Source organism: Megalops cyprinoides, chromosome 18, assembly GCF_013368585.1.
Source record: "Megalops cyprinoides isolate fMegCyp1 chromosome 18, fMegCyp1.pri, whole genome shotgun sequence".
In the NCBI taxonomy this organism is placed as follows: domain Eukaryota; kingdom Metazoa; phylum Chordata; class Actinopteri; order Elopiformes; family Megalopidae; genus Megalops; species Megalops cyprinoides.
This window is the reverse complement of record NC_050600.1, coordinates 1,140,548-1,157,174: the sequence shown is the minus strand read 5'-3', so window position 1 is coordinate 1,157,174 and position 16,627 is coordinate 1,140,548. Positions and strand designations below refer to the sequence as shown.

The following is a 16,627-nucleotide window of genomic DNA, read 5'->3' as shown; positions in this document are numbered from 1 at the left end:
ATCCCACCTTTATTACCGCACAGCTTTGACATGTTCTAGAAGTGCACTTCCTGTAAGATCTCCAGCTCCACCTTCTGGTGTTTTAGGAGCTCCCTTAAAGAGAAAAAAGCCTTCCCACACTCCATACAGGTACAGGGTCTTTTTGCCCAGGTGGAGCCGCTGCTGGTGAGTTCTGATGTGCGCCCTCTGAATGCATCTCTTCCCACACCCTTTGCAGGGAAACGGTCTCTTCCCCAGGTGAACCTGCCGCTGGTGTGCTCTGAGGTTCAATAGTGAGCGAATCTCTTCCCGCACTGGGTGCAACAGTACGGTCTCTCCCCTGTGTGAACTCGCATGTGCACGTTCAGGTGAGACGGGCTGACGGAGCTCTTCGAGCACTGAGCGCACGGATACGGCTTGTCCCCAGTATGACTCTGCATATGCAGCTTAAGCTGAGATGGGCTAACAAAAGCTCTTGCACACAGGGAGCACGAGTGCAGTGTTTCCTCACAGTGTGGAAGCAAGGCCTGCCTCTGGCGCCTGCTCGGGACTGTCGTCTTTGCTTGTGTAACTGTGCACGGTACGTCACTGCAGTCCACGGAGAGGTTTACATCTGAATTCTGGAGGACAGACTCTGGGCAGCGGCGATACAGATCAGAAACTCCTCCATCAGCACTGTCAGGCAGGGGAGGGAAACGGGAGCTCTCTAGCGGTGCGTGGCCCTGCCCGATATCGTCTACCTGAGGTGTTTTGGCAGCGCAACATGTTCCATCACCCAACAGCATTCCCACGCCCGTGTACATCTCCAACTTCTAACTTAAGTCCCCCCTGCTCACTGCCCCTGGGGTCCAGGACACTGAACACATTTGTACCAGGCTGGGTCAGAGTACATCTTGACCTTGCTGACAATAAACCCACCAAGAACTCTGGGTTCTGTCCAGGTTTGGGCTTTTCCCTCTTCCACAGAAAGCCTTCATTTTGAGCTCCTGTGAGAGAACGGTACAGAGAAGGACAGGTAAGGTTCAGTGCTCACTCTTCATCTGGACGTGTCTGTGACTCTGAAGAACGGTACAGAGAAGGACAGGTAAGGTTCAGTGCTCACTCTTCATCTGGACGTGTCTGTGACTCTGAAGAACGGTACAGAGAAGGACAGGTAAGGTTCAGTGCTCACTCTTCATCTGGACGTGTCTGTGACTCTGAAGCACGGTACAGAGAAGGACAGGTAAGGTTCAGTGCTCACTCTTCATCTGGACATGTCTGTGACTCTGAATTAACGTGTTTCCTGAATGCTCACCTTGAATATTCACCTGTTCTGCGGCTGAAGGAGGAACCATGAGCCCCTGAACCCCTGGACTGGACTCCCCCATCTGCACAGGTAGGGTTTCAGGATTTGGCTCCACTGATTAAAGAAGCAGATTTTTTTATTACCTATGATGTTTAATGCAGAGATATAGTTATGAATTTTCATTCTGAATTTCATTTAGTATTTTTCCAGCTTCTTATAAAACATCCATAAAACAATGCAGTCATACCACACATCCTGGTAACTCATTTACAAAGCTGTACATGCTGATAACCTGTTTTCTATTTTTTTATTATTTAAGACTGAAACTGTTCAGAAATATGAAAATATGACATATGAAAATATGACTGATTAATGTCTAGGGCAGCACATGATGTTTGGGACCCTGAACTTTGAATCCTGAAGTTTACACTCTTACACTCTGCTAGACATACAAGTGTGCTCAACTCCTTCAGACAACTGACCTCCTCTTTCACTATGATGGAGAGTCCCTCGGCTCCGCCTTGGGTGAAGCTGACAGACTCCAGCTCCGTCACCGCCACCTCGTCTCTGCCCAAGCAGCGCCGCTCACAGCCCTCCCCGACCGGGGAGGCTCCTCTCCAGGTAAGAACACCTGGCTGCAGGGGTCCTTCCCTGCCCTCAGACCCTGAAACAGAGGTACACTCAGGATGGTGTTGCAGTAGAAAGAACACACGTCAGAGTACACTGCACGACACTGTGAAACCACAGCCTGCCACCACATGCTCACTGCAGTATTGGTACTATGTGGGCCAGTGACAGACAAGGTAAACAAGAGACATTTCTATACAAAACTGACTTTCAGCAAAAGTACGTTGCCCAACCAGAGAATAATAACACAGTTAGAACCCCAAGAGAGTGAAGCAAAGTGGACACCCAAATGATTCCCCTGTATAAAAATATCATAGAAACACCTTCTTCATGTCATCAAGAGAAATCTCACTGCTGCACTGTGACCCAATCAGGTCTGTGTAGAAGCAGCATCTTTGGTCGAACAGAACGCTGCTTTATGTTGTGCCAAACATACTCAAAAATGTAAATGGAGTTGCTTATTGTTGACCCACTAATTAGCACATTATGTACTAAAATTGGTGAGAACAAGAGTGTAAATAAGAGCCTCCATGTTAAAATTAACTATATTTTATTATAGAACATTCTCATGATGCATTTGGAAATCGGTTTGTTGCCGCAGTTAAGATTAGTGGATAATGCTTCACTGAGTGGAACTCTATCAGGTCTTATCGTGAAGCACAGATTTCACACCTGCTGTAAGGGGCTCATGAGGAGCGAGCTGTTGGGAAATACCGGAAATATCTAACATCATCTGTAAGAGCAGAAGCTGTAAAACATGAGTACCTGTTTCTGCTTGATAGTCAGAGGTTTGAACATCTCAGCTTTACCCATTCAATTATCAAATTCCACAAATCAGAATACAGAAAAATCTTTTTAATTTAATTGAAATTAAACATAACGTTATGTAATGTAATGATTTCCACATTAACAAGGAGATACGGTATCAAGTGCAGATGCAAACACTGGCAATTTTGTGTTCAATTTGCATTAAAGCACAACAAAAAAAATCACTTCTTCTGACTCGGTGTCCGTTCAATAGTTTCTTCTGCTTTCATATTGCTCAGTACAAACATTCTGTTGAATGGCTCCAGGCCTCCTCTTGAAAGCAGTTGTCTGACGAGGGGAACACCTACAGCAAATGATACCACCTGTATCAAAAAAAAAAAATTTCTCTCATTCAAATCAAGGGAATTGTCTCATTCCCTGATGGAGCCGCTGCTGGTGGGTCCTCAAATTGCCTTTTTGGGCGAATGTCTTTCCACAGACGCTGCAGGAAAACGGCCTCTTCCTCAGGTGCACGCTCCTCTGATGGGCCCTGAGGTTGCCGTTTCTGTTGAACCTCTTCCCACACTGGAGGCAGGAGTAGGGTTTTTCCCCCGTGTGAACCCGACTGTGCACGCTCAGTTCAGACGGCGTCACAAAGCTCTTCTCACACAGGGTGCAAGGGTACTGTCTCTCCCCGCTGTGCCGGAGCAAATGTCTCCTCTGCTGAGAAGGATAGGTGAAGGCTTTCCCGCAGTACGGACATATATATGGCCTATCTCTTGTGTGGACATTCAGGTGATATTTCAGCTTCTCCTTTGCAGCGAAACTCCTCCTCCCATCAGAGAAGGGGTTCCGCCTATCCCCTCTGAGATTCACACCCAGTGTATTACCTGCATTTAAAGTCAGTTGCTGCTTTTGCTGAGCCAAAATACTGTTTGTTGATATGTATCGGGACCTCAGTAAATTAACTTTTCCTTGTTCTGGAATGACCCCGACAAGAGCCTCCGGTCCTCCCTCATCGCTGTTTATTTCCTGCCTGTGCCACACTTGCTGGGAGCATTCCAGCTCCACCGCCTTTGCTTTTCCACCGTTAGAGAGTAGCTTCTTCCTGCCCGCTGAATCGGGCCCTGCGGAAGGCGCACACAGGGTGAGGACAGCTTCACCGGCACTGCCAGGAAGAGGAGGGGACTCGGCGGCCTCTTCCGGCACCGCTGAAAGCTTCACACTGATCACCTGATGAGTCTGGGAGCTGTAGTGAGGTCCACTGAAAACCACATCCCCAATGTCTTGTTTAGCACAAGGTGCTGCGTCGCTGAGGCCAGGTCTGGGCTTTCGGGGTCGGGATGGAACACACCCCAGTCTGGTCACTGATGGACCTGCCACTGACGCCCTCTCTGACAGTGCCTTCGGCTTCAGCGCCCCTCTCCCGGACCCTTCCTTTACACCTGTCAGAAGGGGACAGAACGGAGACATGCGGTCGGTCAGCAGTGCTCGGTTTTCATTTGATTGATGGTTGATGAGCCTCATTTGATGAGGTTTAGATTTAAACATGTCATCAGCACTTGCCTTCTGTACTGGCCTCTAGGGCTGATGGCAGATGACCTCTGACTTCTGCAACTGACAGCCTGGCGTTCTCCTCTCCTCTCCCCTCCACACACAGGAAGGCTGGGCTGTCTTCCATTGACTGAGAGAGAGGACACATGTTTAAAATACAAAATATACAGTACATGATATTTCTTAGTGGCAATTTCTAACTGATGTTTTTCTTTTCACTACATTCAAATGATTTTATTCAAATCTTCATTTACCAGTATTATTATTACAGGCACGAGAAAATCGGTTTACAATCATATCTACAGTGCTGAATGATGATGCCTTGGCAGTCACTGAGGAGCACACCAGAGTTTGTGGGTTCACGCAGGAACCAAAGTTCAGCCAGCTGTGAAGAGACAGCCAAAGGAAAAGAATCGCAGGTTTACAGGAGAACCGTTTGGCGACCGTGTCGACGCCACTGACCTCCTGTTTGATTTGGAGGCAGCCCACCTCAGCTCCCTCTGCAGTGAAGCTGATAGGCTCCAGCTCTGTCACCTCCACCTCATCCTTAACCAGGTGCAGCTGTTCAGGCCCCTCCTGGCAGCTCGCCTCTCCCTCGGAGAGCACCTGATCCTTCAGGAGAGGTGCACCCCGTTCCTGCCCTGTGGAGAACGAGAGGCCCAGTCCATACCAGTGTTGACAGCTGTTCTATAATGTTCTGACAAATCATAAGAAAGTCAGGACCTGCCCCCTGCATAAAGAGTCCTGCAGCTCAACCAGAAATCCACCCGGGCTGTGACGTACAGCAGCAGTGCCCCAGTGGGGAGTCGAACCGGCAACCTTTTGGTTACGAGTCCTGCTCCTTAACCACCTTAACAAATGGGGATACACAAGCTGGCTTTTATACAAGTTTGGTCTGATGCATCTGCTGTAACGTTGACCATATCTTGCTTGGATTCTCATATGTCCAAATGTCATTGCTTTTCTTTAAAAACAGCAGAGCTGGTCTATTCTGAGACGTACACACAGCAGTGACCACACACAGGCATATTCAGGTATACCTGGGGAATGTAGAGTGAATTAAAATTAAAAAAACAGTAACGACTGGATATCAAAAGGGTATAACATGACAAAAAAAATTACTTTTAAGAACCCTAATGCGCACACTAATTCTGGGAGTGTGAACTTCGCTTACCAGCAGCGGCATCAGGAGTGTGACTGAAGCAGCTAAGGCCTGAGCCCGAGCTCTGACCCATCCACTCCACTGTCCTTTCAGTGGCTCTGGCCTCTTTCAGCTGGTGCTCCAACACTTCCAGCTGCAGTTTCAGGGACTTCACTTCCTCTCTACTCTGGGTTACTTCCATCTGGGAGTCAGAGAAGCTGCCCTCAAAAAGTTTGGTGATCTCGCACACTGCAGCTCTGAGCAGCGCCTCCATGAGAGCTTCGAGCCGGGCGCTGAAGCAGCCGCTTGCGGTGTCCGCCATCCCGGCCGTGGGGAGAGATGCGCGGAGGGTCCGACTCAAAGCCAGAGGAGCATGCTGTATTTACCCCAGAAGCGTCTGCTTAGATGACACTGCGTGAAGAGAGATGGATGCAAATGACCAACAGGACGGATGATAGCCTATAGGACCGCAAAGAGGGCATTTCAGTCGAGATAACAGCCGACTTCCATTGGCTACAAACAGCATCACTGGCTTTTCCAAAAACCACTTGGTTATCTTAAAATTACATTGCTAAGTAATGAAACTGGGCTTAATGTGAAAGGACATGCCAGTGAATACAGAATTATGTCCACATTCCTAATCGCAGAAAACAGACGCGGGGAGAAGTACGACTGTGACAAGCATATACAGTCAAAAATGATCAAGCGCCTATATCGACTATATCGAAGAAACTTTACAGACATAGAGCTAGCTAACAAGCTAGCTAATCCTCGTTACCCACAGTATTGTTTACGTATAGCTAATCACAGCCAAATGCATTTTATTCGTTCAATTTAATCTAGCATTATTTACGAAAATATGACTTTTTCATACCATCGAAACCAAGCTGATGGGGTTAGCTGAACACCGTCAGCTAGCCAGCATGCAGCACTACCCATCTTACCCAACATTACGCAGCTAGCGATAGCTAGCAATTTCAAAGCAGCACATGCTAACGTTGCCAACAGCCGCTGTGTTACAGCGCCAGACCGGGCAGGTCATGGCGGAAAAGCATGTCCACTCACCGCTGTTTATCCCGGTGACTCGGAGAGGAAGACGCTGCTTGGAGAATATACAGCTATCTAACCTGTGTGCGTGATGGAGCAATCACAGCGCTGTGACCCACGCATACCAGCAATACAGCAGCCGTCCTGTCGCGATTCCAGAGCAACTCTCGCGTTGCTCCTCCTATTCACGACATCACGATAATTAATGTACGATAATACGTAATGTGACGTAAGGCATACCTACTAGCCAATGCAGCCAAATTACAGTTTAGCATGAAATTCAAGGAGATTTATGGGTTTCAGCAGGAAAAAGGAAAAAAAACTGCCATGTCTTCTGACAGAAAATAGAAAAAAACCACAGCTGAATTACAGAGTGGTCTCCAAGTGCTTGTGATGACCAGCTTCCTTCTCTTGGGAAAAAAAGTGGCTGTAAGGGGAGGACTGTTAGTCTGGAATAGTGTTTTTGTGCAGTATAAAACAAATGCATGAAGCTTCAGTTTATCGAAGCAAGTGCTCAAAGAGAGCACACGGCTGTGGATATGATGTCTCCTGTGGCGACGTATTTGCCTTCAGTTTGTCTGTTAAGAATTGTTTCCAAAAAGAGTATCCTCTGATAGATTCAGCTCTCAGGGGTCTCTTCTAATTCTGCGGTACCTACCTGCTGAGAGCACAAAGAGTCTGTGTGGGAAAGCTGGCAGCCGCTGAAACCAGGTGAGTGGTACAGGTAAGAGGTGGAAAGGCTTTGCAGTTGCATTCTGGGAAACATTTTCTCCCCCCTCATGAATTTTCTCCCGAAAATTGGTGGTTGTTTGCACCAGTCTCTCTGAAAATTCATGGAACTCATAGGTGAATTTGTATGTATTTATTTCTACTCATAACAGCTTCTTCAGTATTGCTGTGAGTATTACTGTCCTTATGAGAGGGCAGGAGATTGTACTACCACGTGCAAAGCAAACTTACAGTGGTTTCTGTTTAGAGAATGCCACCTTTTTAGGAGGAGCTCACACAAAAGTACAAAGAATCTTTGCTATTTACCAAGGGGAAAGGCAATAGCAAAGATCACCATTTTGAAGCCAGTCTGCTGTGTTCCTGTGAGTGCTTGAAAACTCAGATCAGTGTAAGGTAGTGTTCTCTCTGCTGGAGGACAGTGGTATTAGTCAGCTGGTATCTGCACTGTAGATAGCGCACTTTGACCCTTGTTTTATTGCTTGTTGTCTCGCATAGCAATTCACCACACCTTATAATTTTATACAATTTGGTCACAGTATTCATGTATTCAGTGAATAATAATAAGCCTCACTAGGTTTCTCCAGAATCTTCTCTGAAACCTCACCCCATAGCTATCTTTCTAGATAGGTATATCGTCAGATTTATTGATAATATCAATAGTAGCTGTATGTGATCGAGACTACCTAGATTGAATTTTTTTTTTTTTTTTTTTTTGGAGTATCTCCAAACACGTCAGATCCATTTGCTGATGCATGGAAGTTTATGAATCTCCTTTGGTTCATAGTTCATTTTGAATCATGTTTCATCCAATCAGGTCTTCCATTATGAAGAGAAAGTAAAAGTCTAATAAGTACCTTTCTGAAGGGCAGACTCGAGGAGGGAATGATCCACAGGCCTTTATTTAGTGATTTTATTTTCTCTCAGAAGTAAAAGATGTCTCAATGCATGTGAAGAGTGAATAGATTAGAGCTTCCACTTTCCATAAACTCGAAGACGGACAGCAGGTAAGCTAACGCATTCTTACCCTAAGTAGTCTAAGAGCATCTGATCCCTGACATCACTAATACACATATACTACTGTAAAAGGAAGCATTAGCTGGAACTCCTGTTTCATATGTTTAATTATTCTAGAAGGATAGAGATTACTTTCACAGTGCTAGTGTATCCCTGTTATCCCCAGCACAAAGACGTTCTGGCAGAACAAAGTCAGTTTGTCAAGCTGGTATGGGTTCCCGGTCATCATCAGCTGATGGCACAACCAGAATCAAACCCAGGCCACAGGGATCAGTCTTACGCTTGAAACATCAAGCGCGTTCACTGACCAAAGCAAACTGTTGAGGTGTAATCCTATTTGCTGCTGGAGAAGAATATTACCCCTCTGAAGTCTTAGTAGTTAGGTAGCCAGTTGCTGGATTTATACATTATGTGGTTTATTTAGGTAGTGATATATTTAGATTATGTTTTATATATTTATATTATCTTTATTTATTTCTTTATTTTTATTTTTGAATGTCTGTTGTGTTCCATGTGAATCTGTAATTTCTTTATTTCAATCTTGAAACCAGAAAAGGAAAATGTGTTGTAATGGTATCAAGCAGGGCTCGTAACCGAAAGGTTGCTGTTTCAGTTCCCTGCTTGAGCACTTCCGTTGTACTCTTCTGCAGCCCACAATTGCCTCAGGAGATATCAATATGTAGCTGTAAAAATGGACAAAACTGTAACCAGTTGCTCTGGATAAGAACGTCTGCTGAATGACATTAATGAAAGGATCATTTAATTTTAAATTTGAATCTTATGAACATAATTTACAGACATTTACATGTATTTGTCTTCCAGAGATGAAGGGCGATGGATCAGAGTATCTGTGTTTAATCCTCCTGCTCCTCCACCAGACCTCTGTCTCCAGACCAGGTACAGCACATCTTCACCTGCACTCTCACTGACTGCAGCACTGACATCTAAAGTGTGTGTCTCACACAGCTGATACTGTGTCACACACTGTGTGTCTCCAGGAGAATCACAAGTCTCAGTCTGTGCTGTTGTTCCAGCTGCAGTCTCAGTCTGTGCTGTTGTTCCAGCTGCAGTCTCAGTCTGAGCTGTTGATCCAGCTGCAGTCTCAGTCTGTGCTGTTGTTCCAGCTGCAGTCTCAGTCTGTGCTGTTGTTCCAGCTGCAGTCTCAGTCTGTGCTGTTGTTCCAGCTGCAGTCTCAGTCTGTGCTGTTGTTCCAGCTCCAGAGAGGTTCCAGGTTGTTGGTCCAGCCGATCCTGTTGTTGCTGATGTTGGTGAAGGAATTGTTCTGCCCTGTTACCTCGAACCCAATATCAGCGCTGAAGACATGCGTGTGGAATGGTTCAGAGTTGACGCTGCAATCACACAAGTGCATCTTTACCAACAGCGAGAGAACAAAAATGACAGTCAGTCCCCATCTTACAGAGGAAGGACAGCACTGTTCCCAGAGGAGCTGAAGAAAGGCAACGCTTCACTAAGACTGAGCAGTGTGGAAGTCTCTGATGGGGGACAGTATAAATGTCTGATTCAGTCTGATCTGTGGTATGAGGATGTTTCTCTTTCAGTGACAGTAAGAGGTCAGTAAGAGGTTATTTTTTTAAATGTAATGTTCTTATTTTGTCTTACAGTATCTGGATTTTGCTCCTGTTCTAGGGGGAGTTCAAGGTCTCTTACCTTTTCAACCACATAGATCTTTATGAAACTGAATTCAAAATTTTAAAATATAAAAATGATTTTTGATTATTATACGTATTAAAAGTATGTCTCACTATACCTGGATTGTGTGAAAAGCTTTAAAAAAAGATGATTAAATGACGATTGATAATAAAATTAGGTGTTTTAATAAGTCGCTCAGGATAAGAGCATCTGCTAAATACATGTAACGTTATGTTCTGTAATCTCTAAATCTGTGATCTGTGCAGCTGTAGGAACTGATCCAGTGATCTCCATGGAGGGATACAGAGAAGGGGGGATCGGCCTGCTGTGTGAATCTAAAGGCTGGCATCCTGAGCCTGAACTCATCTGGCTGGACAGTGAGGGACACAGTCTCCCTGCTGGACCTACAGAGACACTCAGAGACAGTATGGGCCTCTTCATCGTGAGACGAAGTGTCATCGTACAGGAGGGAGACACTACTAGGTTCACCTGTCGAGTTCAACAGCAGCAGATCAATCAGGAGAAGGAGACAGAGTTTCACATCCCTGGTGAGTAACATTTAGTACCAACAACTTAAAAAACCCCACCCTTATGGAAAGTGTACCTGCAAAGCCTAATAATATTTCCACACTTGTGGAATGTGTCTAAAGAGTGTAAATAGCTCCACTCTTGCAGAATGCTCTTTCATAATGACAGAGGGGTGATTAGTGCTATTTCCCCGCAGCTGCAGGGTCCCAGGTTCGATTCTTGTTCTGTGTGGAGTTTGTATGTTCCCTCCATACTCACAGGGGTTTCCCTGTGCCCCTTTCCCTCAGAGCTGAATGAATGAACACTATTAAAGAGTTTCTATGTCTGTTTCAGCTGAGATGTTCCAGCGTGCCCATCCCTGGAAGGTGGCCCTTGCTGTGGTTTTCACTCTGGGGGTTACTGCTGTAATAGGACTTGCTGCTCTAATCTGTCGCCATGTGAAACTGCGCAGAAAAAAGGGTGAGGCTCATGTTTGTTACTGGATTTTGAAGTAGTTCTCTGGTCCAGGATATTAAAACATATTGTTGTTCAAATGTATATTATACAGAAGATTTTGATCAGGATATCCAGTAGCCAGCAGTATTTAAAGAAGCACCTCTAGCTCATTTAGCTTGAATGGATGCACTTCTGTTCTATGGTGCTAGAATCTGGATAAGAGTATCTGCTAAATGCATGTAATGTAAATTTAATGTAAATATCTGATTGATCTCTTAGTGCTGATCATGGATAATACAGAATTGTAGAAAAGTTTAAAGCACATGGTGATTCAACTGTAGGGGAGAGTTTGTGAGGAGAATCGGCTGTTCTCACTTTAATCTGAATTTGTACACCTGCAGGTCAGCTCTCCCAACAGTTGGGTAAGTAGTGTGTGTGTGTGTGTGTGTGTGTGTGTGTAATTTATAAGTTGTTATCCATATATATAGCTGGATAGTTACTGGGTTAAGTATCTTGCCCAAGGGTACAGCAGTAATGCCCCAGCAGGGAACTGAACCAACAACCTTTTGGTTACAATTCCTGCTTCTTAACCACAATGCTACACTGCCGCCCAATGAATGTTTTGACAGAAAGCTCACTTATCACCAGATAAAATTAATTACTTGAGTACTTTCCCTTCAGTTTCATATGAACAGTAGATAGGAATGATGTGTGATTGATGAAATGATTGATGTTAACATTTTATTCTTGGCAACAGAATTTTTTCATGAGAAAAATAAATGCATTTTAATACTTTCCTCTTTTTGTCATTGACAGATGAGGTGTCTGCAGAGAAAGGTAAGCATGAGTTCTTTCTTTTGACATTGTGAATTTAAAATGTCTTCAGCTCTTTTTAAATTAAAAATTGAATTTGCAAATATACATAAAAACCGTCAAAATAGGTGTAAAAACATAAAGAAGCATGCAGAAAAGTAAGAAGCACGCTAAAAATCTTAAAAAGAAAAATTTTCTTTACATGAGTGAGTGACCTGTGGATAGAGGGACACGGTTTTAGCTCAAAGATTACTATTTCAAAAAGGAAATAATTTCTGGTAACATGGTAGTCTTGGCAAAATAATCTTTCTCCTAGGAATAATATATACAGTATATATTTTTCATATTTTCCTCCTTTTGTCATTGACAGATAAGGTGTCTGCAGAGAAGGGTAAGCATGAGTTGTTTCTCGTGACACGTTTCTCATGATCATCTTCTAGATCCCTGCGTGTTAGTAAGAATTTACACCTCAGTGTAACAGTAGCTCTGTGTGCTCCTTCTCGTTTTTTTTCTAACTGGGACCTAAGCAGGCGCATTTACAAAGTGAAGCGTCAACGTTCATGGCCTGAGCCACGCTCCGCATTTTACTGCGCCTGCTGGATTAGACAGCTGGATGTGTTTCTTAAATATCCTCACTTATTTCTCATTAATTTTTGAAATTGTTGTAGAGCCTGGGGCTCCTGAGAGCCTCCCTCTCACTCCCCGTCCTCACATGGCTTTTTGTGCTTTGCCAGCAGGCTGTGTGACTCACCTTGAAAGATGCAAAGGCAGCTGCCGTCAATGTCTTGAATGGGCCTATAAAGACCTCTTGTTGAACCTAAGTTTTTAAAGTTTCTTAACCGCTTCCCCAGTTCACTTTTCAGTGGGGAATCTGCGCTCTATGGATAATTTTGACATTCTTGGTGCTTCTTCGCTATTGATAATCTTGCCAGGCAAATTACCCACTGCTCCTTTGAATTAACTGGCTTCAAAAACAAATTGTTTTCCCATTCACTGTGGAAGCGACACATTTTTTGCCTTTTAGAGCTCGGCTCCATGCTCATTTTGCTAAAAAAAAAAATATATATTATTAATTAGCATTATTAATTAACTTTAAGAAATGAAGAGGCAAATTCTTTCCCACAAGATCTGCAAAAGCAGGAAAGTACACAAGCAGCAGGAACCACTCAGGCTGTAGCTACTGACATGACTGAACAGCATTACCTGGTGTATTACTGTTTTTTCAGTCATACTGCTCTCATTCATTTCAGTCCGTTTTCTGTCATCTACAGATCGGCTTCTCAAAGAGTTGGGTAAGTACAGAGAGAGAGAGGGAGGTGGGGGGAGAAAGAGAGAGCGAGACTTCTGCTAAAGAACCTTCCATACATCAAGGGAAACACCATTCTTTTTGTATAATAAGGGTCTGAAATGCTAAGAGCCGAGTCCAAAGCAGAGTTCCTTCAGTCAGCTGGTCCTGAGGTCCAGCGCTACACCTGCTAACACCAAACACACAATGGGAACTCACTGAGATACAGCAGTGAAACCACATTTCTCACTGCGAAACACAAAAACCCAGAGCAGACATGCTGCCTGGCGCTTTAAAGAGAATATACTGTGACTGTCTGAATATGGTAAAAAATTTAAAACAGGTATAGACACAGAGATCACAGGGTGGCCACAGAGACACAGGCTGGCCATACAGTCACAGTTTCTTTTTTGTAACAGATTATTTGTGATATTACAGATGCAGAACCAATTCTACTGTTATGTATTCAGTTTTACTTTAATTTTTCTATAACCTTTTGCCACGTTTAATCGGAATGATAAAAGCAACCGAAACTGCTGGGAGAAGAGATGTGCTGTTAATTCTGAAATGAAGTCTCTGATTCTCCTGTGTGTGTTCTAGCCTCAGAGAACACGTGCAAGTAGAGAGTGTATGAATTCTGCAGAGGATGTTATGATCACCCATCACATTACACAGCAGCAGATATGAATAAGTGTAAGATTATTACTTTTCACACAAAACGTATTTCGGACTAAAATTCTGGACAGTAGCAGTAGTTGTGTGTAAAAGGCAGCCATGTGGAGTAGAGGTTAGAGCGATAAGATTAAATTCTGGATAGGACCACATACACACACGTATACCACCACTCATTCATGCAGACTCTCTTTCTCACACTCACACTCACACACACACACACACACACACACACACACACACACCATATAACCTTCTGTTTGTCGGTTTACAGAGGAGGAAAGGGCTCGAAAAAATGCAGGTGAGTGTGTTTCCTGAATCAGCAGACAGCTGATACCAGAGTTACTTAATATTTAATATTTCCTGTGTGTTAACTTTTGGCAGCTGTATTGTGATTAAATGTAATGTGTGTATGTATACTTAGACATGAGTTTTGGAAGGAATTTCCTAGTGTTATGTTTTATTTTTTGAGATACAAAAAGTACAGATAAACCCTCATAACGAGCTGGAATTTGAAACACTTTATAAAAACACCATATCCCTGTATGAACAGTAACCTACTCAGTGTCTCAAAGAAATAACAATCCAGTGATATTAAATTAGGAATATATGCTTTATTAGGGTCTCTCATTAATATTAATTACATACATAACTCTAAAAGCTAAAGTATAGACCAGTCTGAGTTTAGTGCCCTAACAAAGAGGACATGATTTCTGGCAAAATTTTAATCTTGGTAATAGAATGTGGGTTTAAATAAATGCATTTGAATATTTTCATCTTTTTGGTTATTGACAGATGAGGTGCCAACAGAGAAGGGTAAGCATGAGTGGGCGGCAGTGTAGCATAGTGGTTAAGGAGCAGGACTCGTAACCGAAAGGTTGCCGGTTCGATCCCCACTGGGACACTGCTGCTGTACCCTTGGGCAAGGTACTTAACCCACAATTGCCTCAGTAAATATCCAGCTGTATAAATGGATAACGTTGTAAAGAACTGTAACCTATGTAAGTCGCTTTGGATAAAAGCGTCTGCTAAATGAATAAATGTAAATGAGTGGTTTCCTTTGACACTATGAATGAGATAAAATGTCTTCAGTTCTTCTTATATAAAAAACAGAATTTAAAAACAGAAGTAGAAACAGTATATAAACAACATAAAAAGTAAGAAGAAAACGTAAATACATTTTAAAAACTCAACATAAAAAGTATTTTTTTTACAGATAGGTAAGATGACTCAAAGTGTGCTTACCTTTATGTAGGGTTTGGGGTAGTTCTGATTGGTAAGACAGCCACTGGTGACAGTCAATATATTTTAAACCCCTGTGGAATACAGCTGCTGATGTTCACCTCAGCAGAGAGAACCAGCATAAATATCAGGCTGATCTGTTAATGCTGATCATGGATAGAACAGAAATTTGGAAAACTTTAAAGCACATGGTGATTCAGCTGTAGGGAGTGTGTGGGGGAAGAGTTTGTGAGGAGAATCAGCTGTTCTCACTTTAATCTGCATTTGTTCTCCAAACAGCTGTATTTACAGCCTGTGATGTTCAGTTAGTTCGGGCAGTGAGTAGTTTCACACATTATAGAATTACTCCCCCATTGCACATCATCAGTACTGCAGGGGATCGTTCAGATTTAAATACTCCTCCTGTGTCCAACACACGAACAGCACAGCCATTTCCCTGATATTCCCTTTAGCGAAACCTCTAGATGAAAACCTGTGGAAGTTGATCTCAAAACTCAGAAGTGCAATATCAGGAATAGCCACTAGGGGGAATTCATGTTTTGCACATTTCTAGCAGGAAGGAACTGACAGAAAGCTCACTTATCAGATAAAATTAATTATATGAGTGCTCTGTAATAATTTTCATTTGCCTGAAACATTCAGATGAACAGTAAATATAAGGATAGGATTTTAATTGAAAGTTCACTATTTCAGAAAAGAAATGATTTATGTTAACATTTTACTCTTTGCAACAGAATTTTTTCATGAGAAAAATAAATGCATTTTAATGCTTTCATCTTTTTGTCATTGACAGATGAGGTGTCTGCAGAGAAAGGTAAGCATGAGTTGTTTCTTCGTTTTTCATTAAACATATGCAAATAAGACGTAAAAACAATATAAATAAGTGTAATGACATAAAGAAGCGGGCAGCAGGCAGAAGACCAGCAAAATTCATTTTAAAAATCAAAGTTAAAAGACTTTTTTCACAGATCGGTATAAGATGACACTCAAGTATTTTTACATGTGTGAAGCTCTTAATGCATTTTCGATTGTCACCAGTGGCTGTTCTATGTGTGACTCCATGGACTGTTTATCACAACGAGTTGAAATATATCCTCAGCAAATCATTTATGTAAAATGATAGTTTGTGAGGAGAATCAGCTGTTCTTGCATGTGCATTTGTACACCTGCAGGTCTGCTCTCCCAACAGCTGGGTAAGTTGTGTGTGTGTGTGTGTGTTTGAGAAATCTGTAAGTTATAGGTTTTGATGTTTTGTAATGTTTTGTGTGGGTTTTAACTCAAAGATCAATTTCAAAAAAGAAATGACTTTTGATAGTATTTTACTGTTTTTTTTAATCAGAAAAAATACATTTTAATATTTTTATCTTTTGCCATTGGCAGATAAGGTGTCTGAAGAGAAGGGTAAGCATGTGTTGTGTGTAAGACGTCTTCAGTTTTTTTCCCCCATTAGAGGTACAAACAGATCACAGACATATAAGGTTAAAGAAATATGCAGAAAAAGTAAGTAGTCTTGGATACCTCATGTTATTGTTAATCATGGATGGAAATGTAGAAAAGTTTAAAGTACACGGTGATTCAGCTGCAGAGGGAGAGTTTGTGAGGGGAATCAGCTGTTCTTATTTTAATCTGCATTTGTACACCTACAGGTCTGCTTAAATAAGTCTTTTAGCTCCACAGTACATATCATCATATTTTCATAGTGCAAATTCTTTATCTCAGTGTATCGTCCCATGCCTAATGAAGGCCAGTAATATCTATAAAGGTTATATTCATAAAGGGATTTTGCACCTAATTTCTTTCTCACTTAATTTGCACCTAATAGAGTCCTAATTTCTCTCCGTTTTCCTCCACAGTGGATGAGAATCAGTCTCCTACGTTA

The 16,627-nt window shown here is 42.8% G+C and overlaps 2 protein-coding genes across 2 annotated transcripts; one reads left to right on the top strand and one right to left on the bottom strand.

Moving 5' to 3' along the window:
• The first annotated feature begins 1,171 nt into the window (after positions 1–1,171).
• On the top strand, positions 1,172–13,457 carry LOC118793517 (butyrophilin subfamily 1 member A1-like). The gene is made up of 6 exons (XM_036551737.1): positions 1,172–1,354; positions 1,769–1,885; positions 8,946–9,020; positions 9,338–9,694; positions 10,040–10,321; positions 13,435–13,457. The coding sequence occupies exons 3-6, from the start codon at positions 8,948–8,950 to the stop codon at positions 13,455–13,457; spliced, it is 735 nt and encodes a 244-aa protein (XP_036407630.1). The 5' UTR covers positions 1,172–1,354; positions 1,769–1,885; positions 8,946–8,947.
• Positions 3,056–5,655, bottom strand: LOC118793518 (zinc finger protein 92 homolog). The gene is made up of 3 exons (XM_036551738.1): positions 5,367–5,655; positions 4,618–4,833; positions 3,056–4,083 (listed from the first exon to the last, which is right to left on the bottom strand). The coding sequence occupies exons 1-3, from the start codon at positions 5,653–5,655 to the stop codon at positions 3,056–3,058; spliced, it is 1,533 nt and encodes a 510-aa protein (XP_036407631.1).
• Positions 13,458–16,627: the final 3,170 nt, after the last annotated feature.

Excerpts from the sequence above, each read along its gene's own strand:
- LOC118793518 (XM_036551738.1), bottom strand. The coding sequence starts at position 5,655 with ATGGCGGACACCGCAAGCGGCTGCTTCAGCGCCCGGCTCGAAGCTCTC. Across the intron at positions 4,834-5,366 it reads CACTCCTGATGCCGCTGCTG|GGCAGGAACGGGGTGCACCT; the intron begins GTAAGCGAAGTT and ends CGTTCTCCACAG. Across the intron at positions 4,084-4,617 it reads GGTCGCCAAACGGTTCTCCT|GTGTAAAGGAAGGGTCCGGG; the intron begins GTAAACCTGCGA and ends CCCTTCTGACAG.
- LOC118793517 (XM_036551737.1), top strand. The coding sequence starts at position 8,948 with ATGAAGGGCGATGGATCAGAGTATCTGTGTTTAATCCTCCTGCTCCTC. Across the intron at positions 9,021-9,337 it reads GACCTCTGTCTCCAGACCAG|CTCCAGAGAGGTTCCAGGTT; the intron begins GTACAGCACATC and ends CTGTTGTTCCAG. Across the intron at positions 9,695-10,039 it reads TCTTTCAGTGACAGTAAGAG|CTGTAGGAACTGATCCAGTG; the intron begins GTCAGTAAGAGG and ends TGATCTGTGCAG.